The 27,021-nt window shown below is 33.7% G+C and overlaps 1 protein-coding gene and 1 long non-coding RNA gene across 3 annotated transcripts in view; both read right to left on the bottom strand.

The window, feature by feature from the left end:
* LOC108358955 (uncharacterized) overlaps positions 1–732 on the bottom strand; it is a gene marked incomplete at its 5' end in the record, with an annotated part of 5,565 nt that extends 4,833 nt beyond the window's left edge. The window contains one exon of the mRNA XM_017610504.1: positions 1–732. Coding sequence (XP_017465993.1) covers positions 1–732 — 732 coding nt within the window.
* A 25,335-nt stretch (positions 733–26,067) lies between these two features.
* The window catches only part of LOC108358954 (uncharacterized), a 31,309-nt gene continuing 30,355 nt past the window's right edge, over positions 26,068–27,021 (bottom strand). For both annotated transcript variants that reach the window (XR_001846859.1, XR_001846860.1), the window contains exon 3: positions 26,068–26,143. This is a non-coding gene — a long non-coding RNA (uncharacterized LOC108358954). The remainder of the gene's footprint in view (positions 26,144–27,021) is intronic.

Genomic DNA, 27,021 nt, shown 5'->3' with positions numbered 1-27,021 from the left:
TGTGCCATCGTACTCTTCCATTTTTATATCAACAAACTCCTGATCATTTCCATTGGCGGCTGCTACAACGCCACTCGACGAGGACGCTGTTGCTCCCGTCGACGGTACGGCGGCCGTAGGCGCATGTACGAAATCGTGTGTTATTAACATGCCATGTTCATTTAGCAAATAACCCTCAGGCGCGTACTTGTTGTAGCCATGCGTACCGTGATGCAGCGATGGTGGTGGCGGTGGCGGCGGCGCAATCTGTTCACTATTGACACTTGCGCGCTTGTGCGAACCACTCGATGCAAATGGGGCATTCGTAGCCGAAGCGCTGCTAGTCTTTTCCGCTGGTTGTCGCACACTCTCCATTTCCTCTACTGGCTGAGGCACATTTGCGGCTTGTTGTTGCTCATCCACCTCAGCACCTGCGACACGTTCTGAGGGTTGATCAGACATTTCGCTTTGTGTGACACGTTCTCGGAGCTGTTGTTCTTCCCGCTCATGTTCGCCGTTCTCTGCGCTGCTATCCTTGCGTTCTTCGCCACTTGAGCGCTTGCGCGTAAGCGCACTCTCGCGTTCCTCTGAAGTACGTTCCTTGCGCTTCTTCAGCTCCAATTTCACCATGGGATTTACTTCCTTCTCATCAATAACAACGTCGGACTTTTGCTCCTTACCCAAAGAAGCTTCGTTATCGCACTCAATAACTGGCTGGCAGTCGCCACCACCGCCCACATTCACAAAAAGTAAATTAGTTCAAAACAAATAGCTCTTTAAACATAAAATGAAGTATTTTTATTTACAAAATTGTATGCGTGCTTATTTAAAGAAAAGGCTCTATACTATACTTATTAGAACCAGCTCAAAACTAACCACATTTTTTCTAGCCCGCAGGTGACCCTTTTTGAACTATCTAAGAACTGTTGTTATATGAACTGTACCAGAACCATCTAAGCCAGAGTCAGCTCAGAACAAGTTCAAAAGTTCTGCAGAGGGCGACAATTGTCACTTCGTAGGACATCGCCATGTTAAAAAAGACAGTTGCAAGCATTGAGTTGGGATAGATGAAGAACCAGTACCGTCCCTTTTCAGGCTAGCTCAGCGTAAGTTCTGAACTAGTTTGATTTGCTGCAGGGTATCTACATATATAGTATGTATGTATGTGTGTATACAAAACAGATAAAAATAAAAATTTCAACATAACCATGTATAGGCACGTGTGAATATGCTATATACATATGTATGTATTTATGCATGTATGTACATTAGGGTGGTCCAAAAAGTTTAAAATTTTAAGCTCTCACCGCCTGGGAATTTTCTAAATAGAATTAAAAAATACTCAAATTTATTGTTGAAAAAAATTTATTTAGAACTGCCTCAAAGCCCATGAAGTTTTCAATTTAATTTATATGAGGAAAAAACACTTTTTCGTAGAAATTGTATAGAATTCTTGAATACCCAATTGTTAATTTTACCATTTTTTAATACTAGCGATTTTTCAGCGGTTCTCCATTGCATTTTTTGGGGGTTTTTGTGGTTACCTATAAAAAATTGTTAATATTAAAAAATGGTTAAATAAACCACTTGATATTGTTATTTGAAGTTTACTTAAGAGTAAAGCGATCAAAAAATATTGATTTTCAAGAATTCTATACCAATTCTGCGAGAAAGTGTTTTCCCCCATATAAAACACATGAAAAAATTTATGGGCCTGGATGCAGTTCTAAATATCTTTTTTTTAACAAAATAGTACGGGTATTTTTTGATTCCATTTGGAAAATTTAGGTGGTGAGAGCTTAACATTTTAAACTTTTTTCCCCCCGCTTGTATTTTTGTACAACCCTAATGTACATTAGACCGTACCAGAAAAAAGTCCACCGTACACCTCTGAATCTAATACCAAGTTTGGAGAGGCAGTTATTTAATCGAGCAATTTGCCAAGCTTTCTTGATTGCGGCGCTAATTGGGCTCGATTTACCATAAAAAAAAATTGCAATCTTAATTACTCGCTTAGTGGTTGATTGAGTGCTAATTGAATGAATGTTTGCATGCAACCCTGCTGGGTATATTTAATTTCATATTTGAGGTATTTTTATTGAACAAATAGCTATTAACTGTTTGTTTCTGGTCTTCTTGTACAGCTGATATTCCATCAGGGTTGGAAAATTTAATTTTCAAATTGTACCTAGTTTAGGGAAAAACTTACCTAAAAGTATATTAATGTTCCTAAGAAGTAACTATGTGCTATTAGGTGTACACATAAATTTAAAAATAAAACAAGCGGATTATCTCTCTCTTTGGGCTCACATTAAACGAATTTGGCTATAAAAATAAAGAATCTCGAAAGAAAGAAGAATGCAAAAAGGGTGCAAAAATTGACATAAACTTTATTTACCGTTGCAAAATTTGCGCAGAATAGACCTGTAAAATAAGAAATATTTTCCTGAAAAGTTTTTTTTTTGTTATATTCCTAATGTACCCAAAATAGTGTGCTTATACCGAATGTACTTTCAAATTAAAGAGAGATACGATTGTGCCAACTTTTCCATCACTGCAGCACATTGCTAATCGGAAAACTGACAGTGTGAACACCATAAAGCAGTAGCTCAATTAAAAAGGTAATTGACTCAATTTAATTTCTGTCTGAACTTAGTATTAAGTATTTTTGTAAGGCAATTTCGAAATATTGTTTTGCGTCAAAAGCTCATTGAGCTCAAACTCTGGGGTCGAGTACTTACCCGCCACCCTAATGTCAGTAAATTAAAGTTCTCCAAAAATTATTAAAATTTTGCCAAGGAAGTTTGTGATTATTCCAGAATATACATAGGTGTCACCGAAAAAATATATTTGAAAACTAATTTTACTAATAAAAAAATCGATTTTGGTAGGAATCTTAATATTTCTCCGAAATATTTTGGCTAAAGTTTTAAAATGTAAAAAAATTTAAATTTCCGATAGAACAGAAAATATTTTTTGTATGGAGAGTGTTGCACCCTAATGTATATGTATATAGCATATTTTACTTACACCTTTAACAAAGCTCTGTGTATGTATGTGTGTATGTGTTGGCGTTTAATTCAGGCAATCGCGCATTAAGTCAAGAGCCCACCACTACTCGTTTTCATTATTTCGTTGTTGTTTTTTTTTTGCAAATTTTCCTTTCCAAAGAAATTTACAAATTAAATTCGCGCGAAATTTTCTGCATTTTCATTTAAACTTCATTTTTTTATTTTTTTGTGCATGCGCTAGCTTNAATTTACAAATTAAATTCGCGCGAAATTTTCTGCATTTTCATTTAAACTTTATTTTTTTTATTTATTTGTGCATGCGCTTGCTCCTTTTTGTGCATACTATGTACATATGTATGTATGTATGTATGAATGTCTGTATGTAAGTACGTGCTTTTTAAAATATTGTAAAACGAAAGGACCAAAAATACACGAAAGGTAATGTTGAACGTTAAATGGGGCAAAGAAGATAGCAAGTGCCGTATGGCAACCGTAGCATAACGGTGAAGGATAATGAAAAAAATTAAAAGGTGTGCGCGCCTCAGTGAGAAGATGCAGCAGCAGCAGTGCGCTCGGCGGGATGAAGTGGAATGACGTTAATAAAAATTCGTCCTCATTTCTGCAACGAGAAATAATTTCCTTTTTTGTCGTATTTTTTATATTTTTCATCTTTGCATTTTTATTATTATTACAAATTTTTTTTGTTTGTTTCTTTTTTCATGGCGATTTTTCACATTTTGCATTTGTGTCTCTACTTCTTTGCGCCATCGCTTTTTGTTCGGCCCCAATTTTCGTTAGCTTTGCTTTTGTTTATTTTTTGTTTTTTTTTGTAGTACTTCAGCTTGATTTTTATGCCTTTTTTAAGTTTTACTTCTTTCCCCATATTTTTGTTATTAACGGAATTCGGCTACGGAGGGGAGGTAAACTATTTCAAGAAAATCTACCTAGCTATATATGTATGTATGTATGTACATATGCATTTATGTGTGTTTGTATGTATGCATATAAAACGTCGAGAGAAAAATTTCCTTTCAAACATTTTCATGTCCCTTTTCTTTGCATAATTTGAGTGTTTTGAATTCTTCTCCCTGTAATATTTTCCATTCGGTTTTTATTATAATTGCACACATTTTATCTTTCTCTTGGAAAATTGGTTAACATAAAAATGAAAAAGGCTCGTGGCTGTGAAGGAAAGTTAAAAAAAAAAATGTAACAGCGATAAAATTGTGTATGAACTCAGCAAATGCTGGCCCTGCCGTCTTGCACATTTCCATTTCGAAGTTTAAACAGCCATCATTAGACTGAAGGATCAGAAATTACACGGTAACCCCCGAGTGGGAAGTCGCCGATTTCATTGTTTTTGCGTTTCTTCTAATCTTGTTTACTAGGTTTCTTGTATCCGTTGTTTTCCACGATAGCATATATTGTACTAAGTTCTTTGTTGTAAGCCTCTTTGTCCAATGGAGTTTGTTCAAGACTCGTTTCTAGATATCTGAAAGCTTAAACAGCCGGCAGCGTTGATCCGGATTAAGTCCGAGTTAATGCGGATCAACGCTGCCGTCTGTTTGGGCTTTTACAGCCGTATTATCTTTCTCGAACGATAGGCTGCATAAACGATTCACCTGCAAACGAATGCTTCAAAAATTAGTCCGGCAACGAAATTCTGACCGATTTCAATGTAACCGGGACGAGTTTAACGTAATCGTCGTAAAACATGAAAAAGACGAACGATAGAGTTACAAAAAAAAAAATTAGACGTCTACAAACGAATCGTTCGTGCGGCCTGTCGTTCGAAATAGATATGTAATATGGCTGTAAATGCGACTTCTTACAAATCTCGAATTCAATTGGGCACGTCTACATTAACACAGAAGGCTCCTTTTCACCGGCGTAGGGCAAGGTAACTCTGTTTTCGTAGACGAACTTTGTACTACATACTATACATATGTATCTATGTCGAAGAAACCTCAAGAGGACGATATATTAGCCCAGCTAATGGAAGGTGATGATTCTGCTGACTTTTCTGACAACGATTTTCCAGACGTCCAAAATACCGAATGGGACGCATATAACCCACCCCTTCTAGGCCCCTGTAGCGAGGGGGATCTTTTTATAATTTTTGTATTTTGTATTATATCTACATATATAACAAAGCTAAAAAAGTCACGAAACCCGATATTTGTCTGCTGGTTGATTTCCGATTCGACAGGGTTAAAACGCACGAGGTCATCTTATCGCATTCAGGAGCCGGGCATATCTCATCTGGATACCGACAAACAGTGGAGTCATGGGCAATGAAGTAGCAGATATTCCCGCCAGAAAATGGGCTGCACAGGGATTCATATGAAACTAATATGTAGTATATCTGGATGAAGAATGAAGCGCAACATTGCGGGACAAATACGGAAGGTAACAGAACGGCAAGTCCTTCATTCCGAATATATCAACAAATTTTTTAACCAGCCACTGCATGGTAATGAAATACTTGTAAAAAATAAAAGTTGTTAATTCAAATCACTGTAGGTTGTGCCACGAAGAACAAAAAACAGCAGAGCACATTATGTGTGACTGTGAAGCCCTCAGGAGTAAACGCTTACATGGGGAAGTAATTTTTGTCGCAGTTTTACATACATCGAGTTGGGCACGATAAAAGCAAAGACAGAAGAGCAGTTGATCTGACGGCAGTAATGCGTATTAAAGTGAGTTCAATTCCGAATTATAGAAAATAAAATAGAAAACAAAAGAAAATAAATTATATAAATCAAATTGAATAAACAATAAAAATGTTTATCAACCGCTCTAACCGAAGCCCAAACACGGATGTTCCGAAATTTTAGTACGCAGCTCTCACCACTCGGCTACCGCGGATGTGAAACTCGCCTGCTTAGTATGCTTACTTGAGCAATAGAAAAAAACCTGACCGTGTTATTGGCCAGTGTTGTCATCGAAAATTCTTCTGATCCGCATTTATTTTGAGGATTATCTGCAGCACTTAATCCGGATCAACTGCAGTTAATTCCCTATGTAATTCCGAATTTAACGAGTTTATCCGGATCAACGCTGCCGTCCGTCTATTAGGGATGCCTATGCCGGTGTTTTTAAGGTCCCGAAAATTCCGGTATTTGCTTACCTTAATCCCGGGATCCCAAAAAATTTTAAATAACGAATTGATGGTAAAAATTTGTTTATGAATTCGAAGTATCATTTTTGTAAAAATTTTTAAAATTGCAGCCTGAGCGTTTTTTAAAGAAGATTTCAATGAATGTAGCTTCGCTAATGAAAACGAAACAGAAAGTTTTAAGGAAAAGTGACATAATTTCTTAAAACAATCTACTGAAACTTCCTCAAACAAAACAAATTATATTTTATCCGACATGCTGGTAAAAGAAGTTCAAATATTTTGTAATGAAGGATATAGCGGTCATTATTTTCAAATGGCTTATGACTACCTTTTGACAGTTCAGCCTAAAAGTGTTGAAGCCGAAAGATGTTTTTCATCAGCAGGTTTTTTATGTAACAACTTCAGGGCAAAATTGGAAGACTCCGCTTTGAATGCTTTGCTGCTCTTACGTACACAATTTATGTGCAATAATAACAACACCAAAAACGGGGTGTGTGCTTTTAACCAGACCCCCTACCAAAATGTATTTCGAGCCGCTGAATCCAAATCTGAGGTCCGTTTGACTTGTACACCCTCAAAATTTCGAGTAAGCTGCGAAAAGAATGGCAAAAAATTCGCCTTTCACCATTTCTTTGTGGATTAGAATAAGCATGTTTAGAGAATTTTTTTTTGTATATTTATGTTTAATGTTTTTTTTTCGCGTAGAAAAGTTGTAAGCTTTATGTACATAGCGGATAGCGAGTGGGATTAGCGACCAGTAAAGGTTATAATAAACAAATGCCAGGAGAGAAGAAGGTCTAGTGCCCCCAAATATCAATAAAAACGGGGTTAAGTCGTTAGAAGCTTCCTTAAAAACAAATTTTTTCGATATTTCGCATAAAAGCATCCAAAGTGTTAAGCACATAACATTATTGGTTTTCTATTCAATTAAGGTGCCTACTATAATTTCGTTCTTTTACGAACATCTTTCACGTCTTCCCGCAAGCATTTAAAAATGTAAAATTCAGCATTCACCCTACAAGAAACCAAATGTCCATATAGCAAGAAATAAATTTTACTTAACCCTTTTTGCCAATCATTTTTCATAGGTATCGAGGTGCTTTCCTGCTTGTCCGCACAGGTAACCCAATTAACTTACGCAAAGAAAATCCTTTTCGCCAGTAACCATTATCTTGTGTGCTAAAATACGATGTACATATGTATGTACATATGTACCTGTATGTGCTTATGTACATATGTGTAAAAGTGTATATATACATATGAATATACATATATACCGATGTACATATATATAAACACACTCTTCTATCAGTGGTAAACGCAACGCACATAAAACGGAAGAAAACCAAATGAAAACTTTCGAAACCAAATCCCACTTCACCGAGAAAAAATTCATGCAATTTCTCATTTTCAGTTTTTATACCATTTTTATTATATTTCGCATTTTTCCACTTTTTCATTTTATCGCAAATATCAAATTTTTTACGCCATGCCATTAACGTCCCTGGCAACGTCCACCAATATAATATTGTGATGATAAAAAAAAAGTCGTAAATTTTTTTTTTTCAAAATCTCCTCACGAACATACAGATATTCTAGAGTTAGTAAAAAACGCACACACACCAAGCAGTGAAATTGCCAAACCAAATTATGCAAGCAACAACAGTAAACTTTTTTTTGCTATCCAGCGAATAGCAAACTAAGAAAAAGCTCAAATTTTACAGCTTCTCAAAAAATTATACTATATAAAAAGTGACATTAAAAAAAGGTCCTCATACTCTTCCAACACACATTCACACTGGGAGACACATATACATACATATGTATATATTTAGTTATAAATTTGAGGAAACATATTTACAGTAAGCCGTATTAGCGTGTGTCAGTTTTATTTGAACACTGATTTCGGGAAAAAAAATTTGGGTATACAATTTTTTTGGCAACCGTGGCAAAAATGATGACATTGCTAAAAAAAATTTTAACAAACAAAAAAGTTATAATATTTTTAATACTTGTGTGGAGGCTAGCATTTAAATTTTTTTTTATTCATGGGGGGATAAATAAAAAATCTTGAGTATCTAAAAAATAGTCAAATAAACAACTGTGTACTGGTATTGGAAGTCTCATGAAGAGAACCAGAGTTTTCCGATCGAAAAATATTGATGTTCAAGATTTCCACGAAATGTGGCTTTCCCATATAAAATACATGGAAAACTTTGAAAAAATATTGGTATATTTTTTTCGATATAGAAAAATCATAGAACAGAGAGCATTAAAATTCCGACTTTACTTATTTTGGACCACCCTAATGTGAAAATGCAGTAAAGAAGACCAAATTGGGTCTGTTGATCAATAAGATCATGTCAACAGTTTTTTGAGATGTAAGCGGTGTCATTCGCATGGATTACAGTGAAAAGGACAAAACGATCATTGGCGAATATTATTTAGAGATTTTGGACAGATTCTATGTGGATTGGAAGCAAAAAGGACAACACATGGGGAAGAAAAAGTGCTGTTCCATCAATACAATGCACGGATGCGTACGTGTGTAGTCACCATCCACCGTATTCACCAGATTTAGCTCTATTCCTTTTCCAAACCTAAAGAATCGGTTGTAGATCAGGCGATCAATGATATCCTCTAGTAAGCCGTAGTAAAGCCAGTACTTTAAAATTCGAGTTGCAAATAAAAAAAATAAAAAATTTCGCGACCCAGTCTAATGTACACGGGTCTGTGATCCCAAAAAACCTCCTTACCGGGCGGGTGAGCACAAAAAAACATCTTAGCCCACTTTTTTATAGCTGGTTCTTTGATCCCGCACATACGTACACGGACACATACTCAGACATAAAAATTTTTTACTTGGCTTTTTTAAACAATAAAATCAAATACATACTGCCACGTAGATGCAGGATTCACATATCGCAACTCACTCATACACACATACGCGTATCCTGGCTCAGTCATTTGTCATCCACATACATACATTTTGAATCTTTAAAATAAAAATATGTACTATAGATACATATATGTATTCTGCATATACATACATACATACATACCTACAACCACAGAGACAACAGAGAGAATCTTACATATAAAAAATAAAATTTTTTTCACTACAGCCTTTTTCCCGCCATGACACTCAACGAGTGCAATGGCAGAATGACAGGACACAACGACGGGAAGGACAACGACGTCTATACGGTATGGTTCGAAAACCTCCAATCCAGCCGTCTTTCCGAATGACTCCGTCCCCGCCTGCGCTCTTCTTATCCTTGCCATGCATGCCAACATTTTCGCACATCCATCCACTCACACTCTTCTTCTAGCCATTTCTTTTGGTTTTTCTCTCGTCATGCCAATGTGGAAAATGGAAAATATTTTCCTTTTTTTTTTGTTTAATACAATTTTGTATTATTTCGTGCACTCCTTGCTGTGCGCTGGTCCCTTGTTCCATTTTCTTGGTTTTGCACACATATCTCAAATAGTGAATGAAAAAGTTGTTTGTGTGTGTGCGCGCGAGGGCACTTTGAAAGGGACGAAGCGCGTGGGGTGGGTTGTGTGGTGCGGTGGTGTGGTGTGGTGTGTTCGGACGGCTGTGGACATAAAAAGGTTGGCGCGCGAGCAAGTATAAAAATAAAAATGGAAAACATTCAAAACCCAAAAAAAAAAAACAGAAATAAAAAAAATCGACATTACAGCTCCAACAACAACAACAACAAAATGGCTAAGAAGAAGACGAGCAGCAGCAGCAGCAACAACTATAGCAATAAATGACGGAAGGCAAAAGCACTACTGGCAGCAACAGCAGCATAACGACCAAATCGACTTTGCTCTTGTTGTTTTTGTTGCTGGCATCGTTGGCGCTTTTATTATTATGCAGTTTTGTTGCTGTAGTTTTTGTTGTTTGCGCCATTTATGTTATTTTATTTTTCCAGTCGTAATTTTTTACTTGGCATTTCTGCTGCTGCTCCTGTTGCTGTTGTTGTTGTCATTGTTGTTGTTTTATCCATTTCGTATTCTTTCTCTCTCTTGGCTGTTTTCCTACATTTTTTGCAAAGTTTTTATTTTTTTTTTATGTATGTATGTTGCCGCTTTTTACTCATTTGGTTGGCGCTTTTTATTTGTATTCCTTTTTTTTTTGTTGTGCTGGTAAATTTATTTATTCTTATTTTATTTCAGTTCATTCTTTTTATGTAAAATATCGATTTTTATGTCAGCACACAATAATGAAAGGTGCATATTTTTTATAAAAAAAAGAAAACAAAAAAACAATAAAAGTAAGGTGTGCAACGGAGAGTGCAGGAGAGGGAAGTTGGTTGCATCACAAGCACAGCCAGCAAGAAAATTCCCATGCGAAATATGTACACATATACATACAGTATCGGTCATATCTATAGCACGCCATTTCAAAGTGATATTGTGGGCCACTTATATTTATTTATTTATTTTTAAGAATTTTCAATTAAAATATAGTTCATTCTCAGACAAAACCCATATAAACCCAAGTTTAATAATTTGTAGAAAACCACAAAATAGTCCAACAAATTTGCACCTAAATTTCAAACTTTTTTCTCGGAAGTGTTAGAATTTTTTTGAGTACACAGTTTTTTAGCTCCTTCAATTCTAGTCTGATAATGTGCAACTTTTAAGTGGCTAAAAGTTACCGTTGATTTTTTAGAATTTTTTTCGCCAAAGGTGTTGCGGATTTCCTCCATATACGAATAAATTGAGTTTATTCATTATATGGAAGCCAATGCGACAAAAAAAATTCTAAAAAATCAATCACTTTTTTGTAGTTTTCTGCAAATTATTAAACTTGGGTTTATATGGGGTTTGCTATATTTTAATTGAAAATTCTTAAAAATAAATAAATAAACATAAGTGGCACACAATATCGCTTTGAAATGGTGTGCTATAGATATGACCGATACTGTATGTACATACATCCTCCTAGTTTGAAAATTTACTTGCAGGATGGGACTTTGATGTCATAAAAAGAGCCAGTATCTAATTTCTTTTTTCATATGAGGACCGACCCGGCCTAATATATATGTAGGTACATATGTACGAATGTATGTATGTATGTACATATATATGTATATTGTATATTGTATTGTAAATTTATCACGATACCGCAAAAAGAACCACTGAAAATGTAAATTTTTTCCTCGAAACGATATTTAAATACAAATAACAATAATAAATAATATAAAAAAAACTTTTAATATACAACGCTTTTATAAATGGACTAAAAAGTAGAAAATAATATTTCTCAGTCCCATAGAATTTGTTTTGATAACTTTTGATTTTGAAATTTTAGCAAAAGTCATTATAAACAATCTATGAAATTGAAAATGAGAAAACGTCTGTCTGAATGAAATTTTGCAATAGATATTAAAATAATTCAACGATATTAATAGAAAGGTGCATACACATGCATTTACATATGCATGTACATACAAACGAGCACCAATTAATTTTATTTAAAGAAATGGCGTGTCGTCTATTTCCGCTGTAGCAAACGTAGTACATAGGGCGACATCTAGATGTCATCTACCTCGCCCTATTCACTACAGATGTCGCCCTATGCACTATGCTTTTTTATAGGAACTTTTCAAAGCAAAGGTTTTATGGTGTCGGACACACAACATTGAAAGTTTCTGGATCCACAACATTGAAAGTTTCTGGACACACAACATTGCAAGTTGATAAAAGCGTTGTAAAAATTAGAAGAAGAAGCACTGAAAATTCCCAGTTATTGGTTCATATGCGCAGTCGATTTCCTGCGCAAGCAATGAAGGCAGTAAAATCGAAAGCAGGATAGGCAACTTACGGTTATATATAGGACAGTAAGGAGCCATATCGACGTGACATTAAGTCTATAAGAAGAACCGTGAAAGGAGCCCTATCGCCAGCACCTGCAGACAATGAGATTCAGCTGCTATGAGATAGCCGCGTTACTCTGGTCCAGTTAAGGTCTGGTTACTGCAGTCTTCTGAACTCGTATATGTATGTTCAGAGTCGACCCTGAATACCACGACACCAACCAGCACTTCACATGCCCTTTCAACCTTACTCAGCCCCATGTTTTCTTAGCCTACCGATAACATTGAATTGTTCAGATCTCGACGGAAAGAACTTGCAAATGCCCTGCAGCAGCAATGCAATATTCGGCGACCAAAGGTATCAGAGGGGAAAAGCATACAAGCGACAAAGAACTTCGCATTGATACGATGATGCTTAAGCTGTTCTTCGGTTTCATTATGAATTTCTAAGTTCTAAGCTATATTTAGTTAAGTTAAGACATAATCACACTTTAAGTCCGATAACATCATTCCAATGGACGTGAAGCCAGACGGACACGAACGATAGTGACAAAATTGCAAGCAAAGATGATATCGTCTGCAGACGAGTAGTTCGTGCGGCCTAACGTTCGAAATAGATAATAAGACTGCAAGTTTTTGATCGGGAGGACGATTTGTTTGCATGCAGAGAACAACCGCTTTTTTTAACATTAAAAAAACAAGCTTATGTGAGTCCGTTTAAGTAGGTGTCATCCATCATTTTTATTCATATACAAAACTTGATTTATTGCGCAAATTATTATACATCCTGCTTTTTTTATTTTTATTTTTTTTTTATTCTTATCTTGTATTCTTATTTTATATTTTTCTATATATATATATATATGTATTTTGTTTATCTCCATATTTATATTTATCTACATATACAGTGAGCGTCAAAATAAGTATCCCCTTACCTTTTGTCGATTTTATTCACTTATATTTTCCATACCTAATTTTTCTTATTTTTAACCGATTTCAAAAAAGAGGAAATTTTCAATTCGTCGGAACATTTTTTTTTATGTGTGTTACCGCATAACCGATTTCTAGAATTCTTTTTATTAAGGAAAGGTTAGAGATGGTCCCATATTAATTTGGTTTAAATCCGATCATTGAATCATGAAGAAATTAACGTTAATCTTAAATTGTTACATTAGAATTAAAGTTGGTGGTGTTTTTTGCTTAAAAATTACTTCTTTTATAAAACATTGAACAGCAAAATGCACAAGGATGTTTACAGTTTTTTTATAAATTTCATGTAGAATCGGGAAACTGTAAGAAATTTTCATTGAAATTTTCATCTTCTCAATTCGATTTCATAGGAAAAATTTGGAGTAAGCAGTTTTGTTGCCCATTAAATTTTAATATAATAAAGTGCAAGTTTGGAGTCGCAAAAATTGCAGTTGATTTTTAATTTTTTGCCGAGCGGGTTGCATACCTTCTTGCATACAAAAAAACGCGTTATATGGAAGAAAACTTTGCACTTTGTTATACTGAAATTTAGTGGACTACAAGATTGCATACTCAAAATTTTTCCAAAAAGTCGAATTGCAAAATTTTAAATTTCGATAAAAAGTTCTTGCATTTTCCCCGAATATTGTATGAAATTAAAAAATTTTAGTCTTATGGTCTTTGCTGGTGCCTGAACTATATTTTTATAAAAAAATAAGAAAAATTTGATATGGAAAATATAAATAAATAAAATTTTAAACGTCAAACGGTCTTTACTTTCCTTGTCACGAATTTCAGTGCTCAGCCAAATTCTTCTTTTAGTGTTGATTTCATGAGGCAAAAAACATCGTTTTTTTTTTAACGAGCTCGATTACAGTCGAAATTTAGAAGCGTAGGTTTTGTAATGAAGAAAACCATTTTCAAAACTTTAAAAATTTGCGCAAGTCCAATCGAAACCAAATATTTATAAGCTCAATACTCTTTCATAAAAATTCCCCCAAGTGAGTTATTTCATCAAACTTTTAATCAAACATAAATAAATAATTTAATTAGTATTATTTGATTAAAAATATAAAGCAGATAGCAATTCGTTTTTTTTTTTAAGTGGCAATTTTGATATGTATTTTCATACACGCATGCATAAATAAACAAAAATTATCAACATTGTTGCCATGATAGCCGGCGAAGATATGACGAGCGAAATACAGATAGTATCAAGCGGACATTATGACATAGCCGCGATAGGACAAAGCAGTAAGCGCCAATAAACGATAAAAAAATAAATAAAAAAAACTAAACCAATATTGCAACTTAAAAAGGAGCAGCCTCGGTGAGGTCAACTGCAATTAGACACTTTTAGAAAACGAAAAAAAAAACCGACACTCACGAACCTTCATAAAATTTGCATGTCTGTTGTGTATAGTAATAATAAAGTTATAAATATTACACGTACGTACACGTATTGCACACGCATATTGATAATCTTAGAACCTTAATCCCACACCCACACAGTGGCGAGCCTCATATTCCTTTATATACTCCCTCGATACTCTATTTTTTTTTTAAATAAATAAAAGCTCACTCAACCCCCACCCGCTTTATGACGCTTCCTTGCTTATTTGCATTTTGGTTGATATTTTTTCATAAGCACACAAATATACGCATACATATAAGCAAATATATGTACGTCCAAATGTACATATGTATGCACACATTTTCCACTATAAATTTGAGCTTTTCTTTCTGTTTTCATTATTTTTCCTTTCGCAGTTCGCGAACACTTTTGTCACAGTTGTTGCTGCTCGTTTTTCTGTTTGGCACAATTTTTTTAGTTTTATTTATTTCGTGTTTCATTTTTTTTTTTTTTGCTGTGCCGAGCTCAACTGTAATTAACAAGCTGCAACGAAAAAACATGAAATATTTTTGCATATTTTCCTATAAGAAAAAACTCGAGCCAAAGAAAGATGGAGAGAGAATAAAATAGTAAGGCACAAAAAAAGCAAAATTTTTTTCATAAAAGCAAAATGCGAAAACAACAAAAACGAAACAAATAAATAAAATGTGACAATAACAAAAAACGTTTTTAAATTATGTCCGCTGCAATAAATCAAAAACAAAAAAAAAAACTGCACCACACAAAGCAGCCGAAACACAGTCAGTCGTGAGTTGCACAGTGGGACAAATAGCCAGTAAAGCTTAATATACAGCTCTCAAAAAAAAATCTGAAGCAATATTTTTCTTGATTTCGCTTGCTTGAAAAAGTGTTCCGCTTTTGCTGTAAATTTTGTTGAAGAAATAAATATAGATACGAGCACTTTATTCTTGAGAGGTGTAAACTGATGACTGTCACGTAAACTCCAACCACTTCACCTATTTTCCACCATTTAGTTCCTGGCTTTAATGAATGCGAATATCCTATAAATAAAAAGTGAAGCTTATTCAATGCAGCCTCCCGTGCTTTGAAGCTTGGCAGGTGCAGATCCAAAGGTGCCCCCTTGGTGGCATGCCCCACGCTTTGCCAACGACCTTTTTACATTGCCAAAACGTAGCCAAGGCTTTGGACCTTCTTCTAATTGGGTGCATTTTCCGGCAAACAACATTGTAAGTTGGGCTTGGTCTAGGCGCTCTACATCGCACTATGGTCAATTTTACCCATTTTTTGGAAGACATTAAGTATGACTAAACAAGTTAAGGATTTAAAAAATATGAGTTTTTAAATGAAGGCATATGGGGTACCACGTTTCTAGAAGAAAAAAAAATGTAACCCTTGACGACCGTGGGGTCTAAAGCACCCTCTTTTTCTATTATGGTTTTATTAAAAAAGTTTAAATGTAGTTTTTTTCTTACTATTCGTATGAAAGGAAACCAATAATGCTTGTTTATTATGACCATTTTAACAGTTGGTATTTTTGAAAAATGTTGCCAAATTTTACAAATTTCTGTTTTAAACCAAAAAATTTTGATTTTTGTATCATAAAAAGACAACAAATTACAACTAAACTTAAAAGCAGCAACCTTCAGAGCAAGAGAATTTTAAAATCTTCTTATTTTAACCCTCTTTGCACCTGCTTTTCACCCTGCGTTTTTTTTGTCTGTTCTCTTCTAAAAAATTTCTACAATCTTCGTGCATTTACACCAGGGGTGCTGAACAAGTTTAAGTTAATGAGCCAAACGACAAAAACGTCAATATTTCTTCTGGGAATTTCAAAAAATAGTTCAACCTCAAACTAGAAACAAATGATACAAACATACAGCTAAGCAAATGCGAGCCAACGCGAGGAAACAGCGAACTATGGTCCAGAAATGAGATTTCGAGGAATAATATATTTGTAGTTGACTAAGCTTCTTGAAATTTTATGTAAGTTATATTGGGGTTATAGAAACGTCTTGCGGGAAAAATGGGTGTGCCCCGCCCATTAAAAATATCGCAATTTTTCAGCGAAGTTAGTTCTGAAAATGGACCATTTCTATTGTAGGCCCAAGTTGGCGCAAACTAAATTTCAATTCATATCCAAGGGCACAGTTCCACCAACAATTATTTGCATTTTGATTGGTTTTGATTGGAACTGCGTTTTACTAATATTGCAAAATAATCTACAGTCCTGGACTGTGAATGTACATTAAGGTGGATCGATTTGTACTGTTGCTAAATAAAATTAAAAAAAATTACATAAATATGTAAATAGATTCTCGTTACACTGTACAGGCAAGCAATTGTTATTTGCAGCCACTTCAATTGGCAAAGCAGTGGCAACGGCCCTACTACTACGCATACATGCATGCACAGCACTACTACCATTGTACTAAACTCACACTTTTACACAAACAAATGTACTGCAATTTGTAACGCCAATGCATTGATTACCGCAATAAGTAAGTGTGTAGGCATGCAAGAGATACATTTGTATCTATGACTATGCATGAATACATATCTTATTTTTTTATTGTGTGCAACTTGTTTGCATTTTTCTCAAACAATTTGCACTTTTTACGCAATTTTACAAATTATTTATTTTTTTCGCTTTGCATTCACTTTACTTGCTATAATTCAGTGCTCCGCTTGAGAGAGAAGATATCTACATATATCACACATGTATGTATGTATGTATTTTGTATTCGTTGCAAAGGTCAAAATGAGCACAAAAAGTAAAAAGTATTGTATTTATGTATATGTAAAAGTTTTGAAAAAATATTTTAATTTCTAATTTTTTTTCAAAATATTTTCATTGAGTTTTTCGTTTTAACGTTTATTGAGAAATAATTTGAAAAATATGGGCCACAGGTACGATAACCTGGTCGCTGAACATTATATTAAAGTTAAGGACTAACAATAAGATTAAAACTAAACCTAAAGAGGATCTAAACGTAAAGACGAATACGATTACGATGGAGAAGCCGAAAACGAACACGAACACAAAGTTGGATACAAATACGAACACGAAGGCGAACATGCGTACGAACACAAATACGAAGTTGTATACAAAGGCGAACACAAAAAAACGACGACTGCCACTGCAATTACTTTACCATTACCATTACCATTACCATTACTTTTCTTTATATCTTTATCTTTATCTCTATCCTTATCTTTTTTATCTCCATCTTTATCTTTATCTTCCCCTTCGTCGTTATCATTAGCTTTTTCCTTCAATCTAGGTTGTGTGTGTCTGTGGCTTTGTCATTGCATTTGTGTTTCACGCAGTCCTTCTTTTTGTCCTTATATCTCGATCTTTCTCTTTTCATTCCTTCTTCATAGTGGCCTTAAACCTACAATGCAACCTAAGCGGCTTTGGCGATAAAGCTCGCCAGTCGTTGATTTTTTGTGCCATTGCTTGAAAAAAAAACCCCAAATATTTAGTTTTATTTTCTGAGCAAAAAATAAAACTCAAGAAATAACAATTATTTATTTTTCAAGCAATAAAATGCATTTCATTTTTAACTATCCAAAAATAAATAAAGTATGTATGTCCAAATTATGCTTTGGTTGTAAGTTGCTTTAAAATTTTAACCAGTTTTTTATCATCAAAAAATTCTGTCCCATTTTGTAATTGTCAAAATTATATATGTATCTAATTTTTAATTTACCACAAAATTATATCCAATTTTTAAATTACTAACAATTTATCTGCAGTTTTAAAATTACCAAAAACCAGTTTTTAAATAAACAAAAATATTTGTACAGTTTTAACGTACCCGTACCTTCAAGTGTTAATGCGAAGGTGTAAAATTTTTGAAAACAACCCAAATCCGACAAAACTTTAGCCAAAAACATATTTTGATAAAGCCAAATTTTATTTACGTGCACACTACGTACGTATGTACCTCTTTAAGTGTTCCAAAAAGATAATTATTACTACATATTTTTTATTTATGATCTCATAAATAAACACAAACGCAAAAGCACATTGCTCATTTACTTCAATAGTGTCATAATTCAAAAAAAAAATACAAAAATTGAGTTAAGTATGCAGAAATTACCGCTACCTCTTCTTCTATGTTGTGTAAAATTTTCACAACTATATCGATACTGGTCTCAATAGAACAAAATATGTATGTATTAATTTATGCTATGGGATTACATATATGTATGTATGTAAATTTAAAATTTTAAAGCCGTTTATCTAGAGCTCTGCTTTTTTGAGTTATGATACTATTGAAGTAAATGCGCGATATATACTTGTGCATGTATGTATGTATATATATTTGCACATTTGTACAAATATAAGCTGGTTAAAAATTTCAAAAATAACTTTTTGTATTGTTGTTTTCTTTAAAGTGGTGCTACGAAAAAATAGAAAAAACGATCAAAAATTAACAAAAATAATCGTTAAGATAATAGGCGTAGCAACGAAAAATAATGTTTTTTTTTTAACTCTTTATAAACCATTGTTGTTTTTATTTTTTTGTTACGCATACAAAAGTATGCAAATACTTATAAGTATACATATATATGTACATATGCAGATACATATGTATGTATGTCTGTAAATTTGTTTCTCCCTAATTTGGCGCTAAAAATTTTTTTGTTTGTTTTTAATCTCACGAAAAGGCCAAAAATATCAGCTAAACAAAACTAAACCAAAAGACCTGAAACTCTTTTCAAAACCACGCTAGCTTTTTATGGCTTTTTAACAGAACTAAAACTCAAAAAAGTATCAAAATTATAAAGGAAGTAAAAACACACAAAAAAAATCCAAGCTGGGCCATTCCATTGCGACTGGTGAGACGTTTTACTCCAGAATGTCATCAATTGTGAACTGTAACTATGTCGTCGGAACTTTTAGAACAGCGAAAGCTACGATTTCTTAGTTTTATGTAACTAACATTTGAATGAATGTGACTGGTGGGACACTGAAAAGAACTATATTTTACCCTTGTGCACTAGCACGGGCCGAAAATCCGCTTTATTCGAATTTTGATTGGTAATAGCAAAAATATGGTTCATTATGCTTAAAAAAAAAAAATCTGTGTGAAATTTGGAATATTTTGGTCAATATCTTAGGCTCGCCCAAGTCCATCAAAATTCAAAATGCTCTAAAAATAAAAATTAATAACTAAATTAATTAAAACAATTTTGTACTAAAATCGCAATTATCTTCTAAAGTATTAGTCCTACGTAATTTGGTATATGGACCTTTTTTGTAGAGAATCGAATTTGTTAAAAAAAAAAAAATTAAAAAATTAGTACTTGAACTTTGATGGACTTGGGCGAGCCAAGGATAATGACCAAAAATTTTCACATTTCACACAGATATATTTTAGAGCATAATGAACCATAATTTTTCTATTACCAAGCAAAATTCTAAAAAGCGGATTTTCGGCCGACGCTATTGTGCACTTACATAAATATGAATTTTAGGAAAAACACTATATCTTCCCCAACGATGTTTTTGTGTTGTAAAATATATGAATTATACGCTTTATTTTTTTCAATAAAAATTGGATTTATATAATCTTCATAGAAATATTAAAAAATATTTAATGTTGTGACTGGTGGGACATCTTCTTGTGACTGGTGTAAAGTAATTATGTATGCATGAAATAAAAGCTTCCATAGACAAGAATTGCAACTTATTTTAATTTTTTTTTAAATTTTTATATTTTATAATTAGGGCATTTTAAATTTGTGCCCATTTCCTCTTTTACGTGGAATGACCCATCTAAAGAATTCAAATGATAAACAATTTACCTAACTGATAATTCGCATTCGCATTCATGTATTTCGATTGATGTTTTTTGCTGAATTTTTTTTTTTTATTTCCGACGGAATTTGATATTTTTACGGTTTGGTATTTAGTTTACTTCATACACACATAGATATGTATCTAGTATAATACACACGTGCGTGTGTGTGATTGTGCTTTTGTCGGTAATTTTCGACAATTTTGGCGAATTTATGAATAGTTGTTTTTTATAGCAGCCACGCGTGTTTTCTAATCTTTGTTTTTCTTTGTTTACTTGTTTTTTTTTTGTAGGTTGGTGGTTTATAATTTTTTTTATTTATTATCTCTACTTTTTTTCCGAGTCTTTTACTTTTAGTACGATTTGGCCTGAAAGTCGAAGATTTATGTAGCTGTTTCGCATTGTCTTGATTCTTTTCGCTAACTGCATTTTTTTTTTAGTTTTTATTTTCTCACAACTACCGCTATTATGACGTTTGTTTTTTTGTATAAGTTTTTTTTTTTTATTATTGCTTTTTGCTGTTACTCCTAACGTTATGTATGACAAAGTTGTTGTTGGCGTGCTGTGAGGAACATTCAGCAACATAACCCTAAAATTAAATTCTTCTACAACAACAACTATCACATGCGATTTGAAGCAACACAAAAACAAAAGCTCAAAGCAACCGCCCGCTACCTAAACGCCACCGGACATGCAGCCATACATACATATACTACATACATATGTATATTAGACTGCATCACCAAAAAAAGTTGCGGTTTTTCCGCCGGGATTACAAAATTTATTATATTTTAAGACGTCCACCAAAATATTTTGGAAAAATATTAAGATTTAAGCGAGCTGAACCGATTTGAAAATACCTCCAAAAATGAAGTTTAAGTTTTTCCTATACCAATCTTTGAAAAAAGTTAAAAAACAGCATCAAAAATCTCATCATTACGATTCCGTTCAAAATTTTTTTTGAATTTTTTTTAAATATTTTAAGCTTAAACCGTTTTGTCATTTTAGGAGATTTTTTCAAAAAAAATCTTTAAGAAACAATTTTTATTCATAAAAAACTCCATTTTTGGAGGTATTTTCAAATCAGTCCAGCTCACTTAAATTTTAATATTTTTCCGAAATATTTTGGTGGACGTCTTAATATATAATAGATTTTATAATTCCAATGGAAAAATAGTACCGATTTTTTTTTGTATGGGGAGTGATGCAGTCTAATGTGTATGTATGTACATACATACTTAGTAGATCGAACATCAGGAAATGATCAAGCGTCCATTTCCATATCAATAAAAAAAGCTATCCAAGAAACAAAAATTCTCTCGAAAAGCATAAACATAAAATATTGCTAAAANGCGTCCATTTCCATATCAATAAAAAAAGCTATCCAAGAAACAAAAATTCTCTCGAAAAGCATAAACATAAAATATTGCTAAAAACTTAGCGCCACGGCAGCAAACTCAAATAAACCGAAAGTATGTATTAACAAAAGCGATGATTTGAGTGTAAAAGCGATTTGTGAGTGTAAATATTATATGTTTAACTTTACTACATTACACATACATATGTATGTATATTTATGTTTGGTATGCATATGTACCTACGTATGCACATTAAGAGGGTCCAAGAATGCCCAGGAAAATGATTTTTTCGCATTTTCCTGCTGCCACCAACCATAATTCTAAAAAATGGAAAAGTAAGAAAATACCCGTATTTTTTTATTTTTTTAAATTACCGAACTGGTGTAGAATTGCTACAAAATTGTTAAAAATAAAGAATTTTTGATCGAATTAAATTCTCTTCAGAAATTCTCGAAAAATGATGTTGCCTTTTCACTTCAATAGTTTTTTTTTTTGCGTGATGTGGTTACGAAGACAAAAAAATAACTCATTTTTGTAAGATTCAGGGTTATGAAAATATGGTTAGTAATATTGCAATCATTATAATTTTATTTTTACAAGATTTCTGAAGGCGTATTTTCTTATTCTCTCGAAATATGTTGGTTTTTATCGATTTTATAGCAATTCTACGAAAAAATACATTTTCTTCATTTAATATACATACATGGGAAACTTCAAAGCTCTAGCAGTTAACCAATTTCAAAAACAAAAAAAAATACGAGTGGCTGAAAAAAAAATGACCACCCTAATGTACACATGTACATATGTATGTGTATTTATGCCATTTTGTCATATTGGCTATGCCTAAGTTTTTTTCGTTTATGGTAACATTGATACTTACATATTGTGTCACGGTACTTTTTATAATTTTTATGCGATTTATATGTGCTTAGTAAATTTTTTCGTTAGAACCAATAGGATACAGACATGCGTCTAAAAACTTTCGGCTTTGCTGGATAGCATATCTAGTATGTATGTATGTACATAAAAAAAAATACAGCAGAGTATTTCACCTAAACTATTAGAAAAATTTAACTCCCAAATTAGAGTCGAAACGCCGGGATAGTTGAAGTTTTGACCGTGATAGGGCAGAGCTAACATTTCATAGAACCCTGGTACATAGGTCAAATTGGTCCGTGACTTTTTAAGGGAAGGTTAAGCAGAGCCTAATTGAGTTCATCTCTCTCCGGACTGGAAGAGTTTAGGATTTGCTGTGGCAACCTGTGGACTACTCCATTAGAAATCGCTTAGCAAATGCTAGGTGGCCCTGACATGCAAAGTTGCAAAATCTCTCTGGTCGGTCTGGTGGATCGCGTGCAACTGGCTAAGTGCCAACTCTCACGTCTGTCTAAGTGATTCCTTAACCTAACCTAACCAAACTTAACCTAACCTAACCTAAGCAGCAGTTTGCATGAGACGCGAGGAAGACTAAGGCGTTCTTTACTGGAAAGAACTTGCTTGGTTGCATTTCGTCTGCCATGTAGTTGCTCTCTATGTTCCTGTGCCTTGCGATCCAAATGAGTCGAAGTCTGCGCTATTTAGTTATTTGCTGCAGCGTTCGACCTGAGTCCAGCGCAGTTTTTTGAGTTCAACGTGATAGTTACAAGGTTCTCCAGCGTCCATCATACCATAGATCTCAGCCTTAAAGCCGACGTTTTTTTTTCAGCAACTCTGATTTCAGCACAATAATCTAGCAGTTTTGGAGGAAGTAAAGTCAAAATTTGGTAATATACTCGAATGCCTTATCTTTGAATATCTCTTTCAGTAGAAAACTGTCAAGAATGCGTGGCTCCAAATGCATCACTTAAGTAGATCTCTGCACTTTAGAGAGTAGATACAGGTAAATCGCTTAACCCAAACTTCGGCTAACAAAGGATTTATAAATAAATTCTGCGGCAAATGTTGGGATTTAGTTTCCGTCTTCTACCTATGGCCGTTTTTCACTTATATTTTATTTTAAATTACGAGCTAATGGATATTTACTATAGTTGAAAAAAAAAGAAAAAAGTAATAAAATAATTATAAAGCATAAAAAAAATGTATGAAGGCAAAAACGCCATTCAAACCAGATCTACTTCGCGCCTTTGTAGCAAGCAGCGTCCAACCAGATAGCCAGCTAGCTAGCTAGCCAATCGACAGTTAAGTCATTTCAGAACACTGGCCTCTATCTCCATCTCTGCGTCAATTTCGAGTTTTTATTTTGCCTTATTTGATTCACTTTTTTTGCCAGCCACTTTTTCCGCAAATTTTCAAAGCACTTTTTTTTCTACTTTACCTTGCTGCCCGGCTGCCCGCTGCCCGGCTGCCTGCTGCCCATAACGCATTTACGTCGCACGTAATATTACAACTTTTTATGTGAATTTCCGTTTATTACGTTAGGGGTACTTTTTCTGAAATGTTGTTCTGTTCATACTTTTTCATCATTACGTTCACGAATAGTTTTTTTTTTTCATATTTTTTTTTTACAGCTATACAAAATTACCGCAATGTTATTTTTCAATGCCTGTTCGGACTATCGCGGCGCTGTCGCTCTCTTCTACATATTATCTTTCATTTTATGTTTTTTACTCACCTTCTGTTTTTTTTCTTTTTTTTTTAATTCCATACTCGTAGCAGCATGTTCGATTTTTATCGTTACCATAATAATAAAAACGTAGAAGCTCTGAAAAAAAATTTATGCTTTGAAAAAGGGATGGAGGTTAAGTTTTGTTTGGTTTATGCAATGCGAAGGCATGTGGAAAATCATATATGTATTTACTTATTTATAAACAAGTATAAGTGTATTTATACATAAAAACTATTTATTGTTGTTGTTGCAAGTACAAGTGAGCAACTCCATTCGATCAATAACGATCAATATTAACCGTGCCTCCTGTGTCCAACATTCAAGGTAAGGCGTTGTCAGTGGACAAAGTGGAAAATCGTTTGAAATAGTTCTACACGACATTTGAACAAATATTGAAGTCGTTCGGGAAGCAGAAGATTACACAATGGGAGTCTTTGCTGATATTGACTTTATGTGCCGTGCTTCCGCAGGGATAGTAGTTAGACCCAGACATTCTCTTGGGGAGCTCGGTTGACACTTTCCATAAAGACTTTAGACTCCAACACTGAAATCGCAACTGAAGCTGAAGTTTGACGGACAACAAATAAGAGTTGGTAGTGGCAGCCAGGTGCTATAAATACCTTCGAAGCCGTTCGTAGTTCTTCAGGTATTGCAAAGGAATTTAAATTAAAATTGAACTCCGTGGCAAAAAGGAACCTTGTTTAAACTCTGGTACATCATGTATCTCATGCATAATGGTCATGAGAACCGTTGATATAATAGTGACACCTGCAACCAAGTATTTTTTCTCAGACGGAAAGGTGAATGAGACACGCGACTGATACACATGTGGTCCTGCGTTTATTTGTTTGGAAAATTAAGACTATCCTCAGAGTGTTTTCTCGGTAGCTGGCCGCCCTTCACCAGACCGAGATGGCGCAGTTTTTTGTCGAATGTAATGAGAATGGACCAAATACATTAACTTTCACTCGACAAACTAATAGAGTTCATAAAAGAGTTTGCTAATTTTAAAGAGGAGTAATGGGTTTAGGGCGGTTTTTTTTAATTCTTGATTTTTTGAATATCGAATAAACCGGTGAATATAAAGTCATACAGTCATGTGTAAGATATTAAGGCCAAAAGGTCGCGACTTGTCATTTTAGGCCAGAAAATACGATTTCGTAGATTTACCAATTTGTTAATGACTATTTTTCATTAGAATTTAAAGATCGAACATGTTGTGAGAAGATGATGTATAGGTCTTTAAAATGATGTATAATAATATATTGTCAGACTTTGATTTTCGGGATTCTTCATCAAGCAAATTAAAAAAAGTAAAAAAAATCTTATTTTTTTAAGTTTTGACCATCACTTATTTCCACAATTTCAAAATATGTGGTACTATCTAAAATTAAACCTATTTTCAAATGAACTGATACCTCATTTATTGCAATCGCATAAAAATTGTCAAAGTTAGGGACTTTTCTTAAATACGACGATGAATTTATATATTGTTTATGTACCGGACTTTCAGATTTTGTGAGCAGAGAGTGTGGCTAAGGAATGCAACAATATTTATTCAAAATTGATATATGTATGTATATAATCGCTCTTTAGCAAAAAAGTGGATATTCAAGAAATTTAATGAAAATGGGGGTGGCACCGCCCACTTATATAATATATGGGTACCTCAAAAACTACTTGACCGATCTCGACCAAATTTGGTATACACTTTGTGCTTAGCCTCCCTAAGTACCGTCTTGAAAATTTCTGAAATCGAACCTATTTACATACCTACATACATATGTATATATGTGTTTATTTATTTACTTTTAAGAAGTTTCAATTAAAATACAGTTCCTGCTCTAACAAACCCTATACAAATTCAAAACTAAAAAAAAAAATAAATACATGTTTTTTAAAAATTTAAACCTTTTTTCTCAGAAGCGTTAGAATTTTTTTGAGTATACAGTTTTATATGTAGTTCTCTCAATTTTAGTATAATAAAGTACAAGTTTCAAGAATTACCGTTGATTTTTTAGAATTTGTTTTTGTAGCTATCAATAGATCCATTCAATAAGCCGAAGCCTTTTAACTGGGGTGCATACCTGAAAAAAGCAAAAATATAAAAGAAACAATTTTAGAAAATACATAAAATTTAAAAAGTACCTAAATAAATATCAATTTTGGAATACACACAATTTTCATATTTTCAACAAGAGTTATCTTTTTTGTTTAGTGCAAACTTTGAAACTTTAACTAGAAAATTCTGATGTTCTTCGTTAAGTGAGCCGCAGTAGAAAAAGCAGCGCGCAGTCTCCACGCAATTACCCTAAAGAGATTTCCGCTAAGGAAGGCGGCTCATAGTCCAATGTCTTGTCCCATGCCCACGGGGGCGCAAATCCTAGCGAGATTAATGACACACATATACATACGTTCTCACGCAAAGCAAAGGTTTTCTAATTTCGGACTTGTAGATTCCCCATCCATTTTATAAAGTTCTCAGTCAGAAGGTAACTTACGCCCGCGGACCTCAAGAAATTGCAATCTCTTTTGCATTTTATTTTCTGATAGATTAATCCCTATCAACCGGATTAGGCTAAAAATTTAAACTTTTAAATTAATGCTTTTTGAAGGTTAAATAAAATTTTTATACAACAATTTTATAATGAGCTCGAGGCCATTTTTTAAATGAAAATTTATTGTGGAAAAGCAACAATAATTTGAAAAAATGGTAGAAGTGATAGCTNCTTAGCACGGTGCATAGGCAACTGGCTGAGTCAGTGGGATCGTCGGTTCGAATCCTACTGAAAGAAGTCTGATGAGGAAATGTGGTGATTTCCGAAATAGCTATCACTTCTACCATTTTTTCAAATTATTGTTGCTTTTCCACAATAAATTTTCATTTAAAAAATGGCCTCGAGCTCATTATAAAATTGTTGAATATAATTGTTAAAAGGCCAAAAAAATAACAAAAAACAAATAA

Source organism: Rhagoletis zephyria, unplaced genomic scaffold, assembly GCF_001687245.7.
Source record: "Rhagoletis zephyria isolate East Lansing unplaced genomic scaffold, Rhagoletis_zephyria_1.1 Rzeph_scaffold_00317, whole genome shotgun sequence".
Classification (NCBI taxonomy): Eukaryota; Metazoa; Arthropoda; class Insecta; order Diptera; family Tephritidae; genus Rhagoletis; species Rhagoletis zephyria.
Note: the sequence above shows the minus strand (reverse complement) of the source record. Positions and strands in the feature narration are given on the sequence as shown.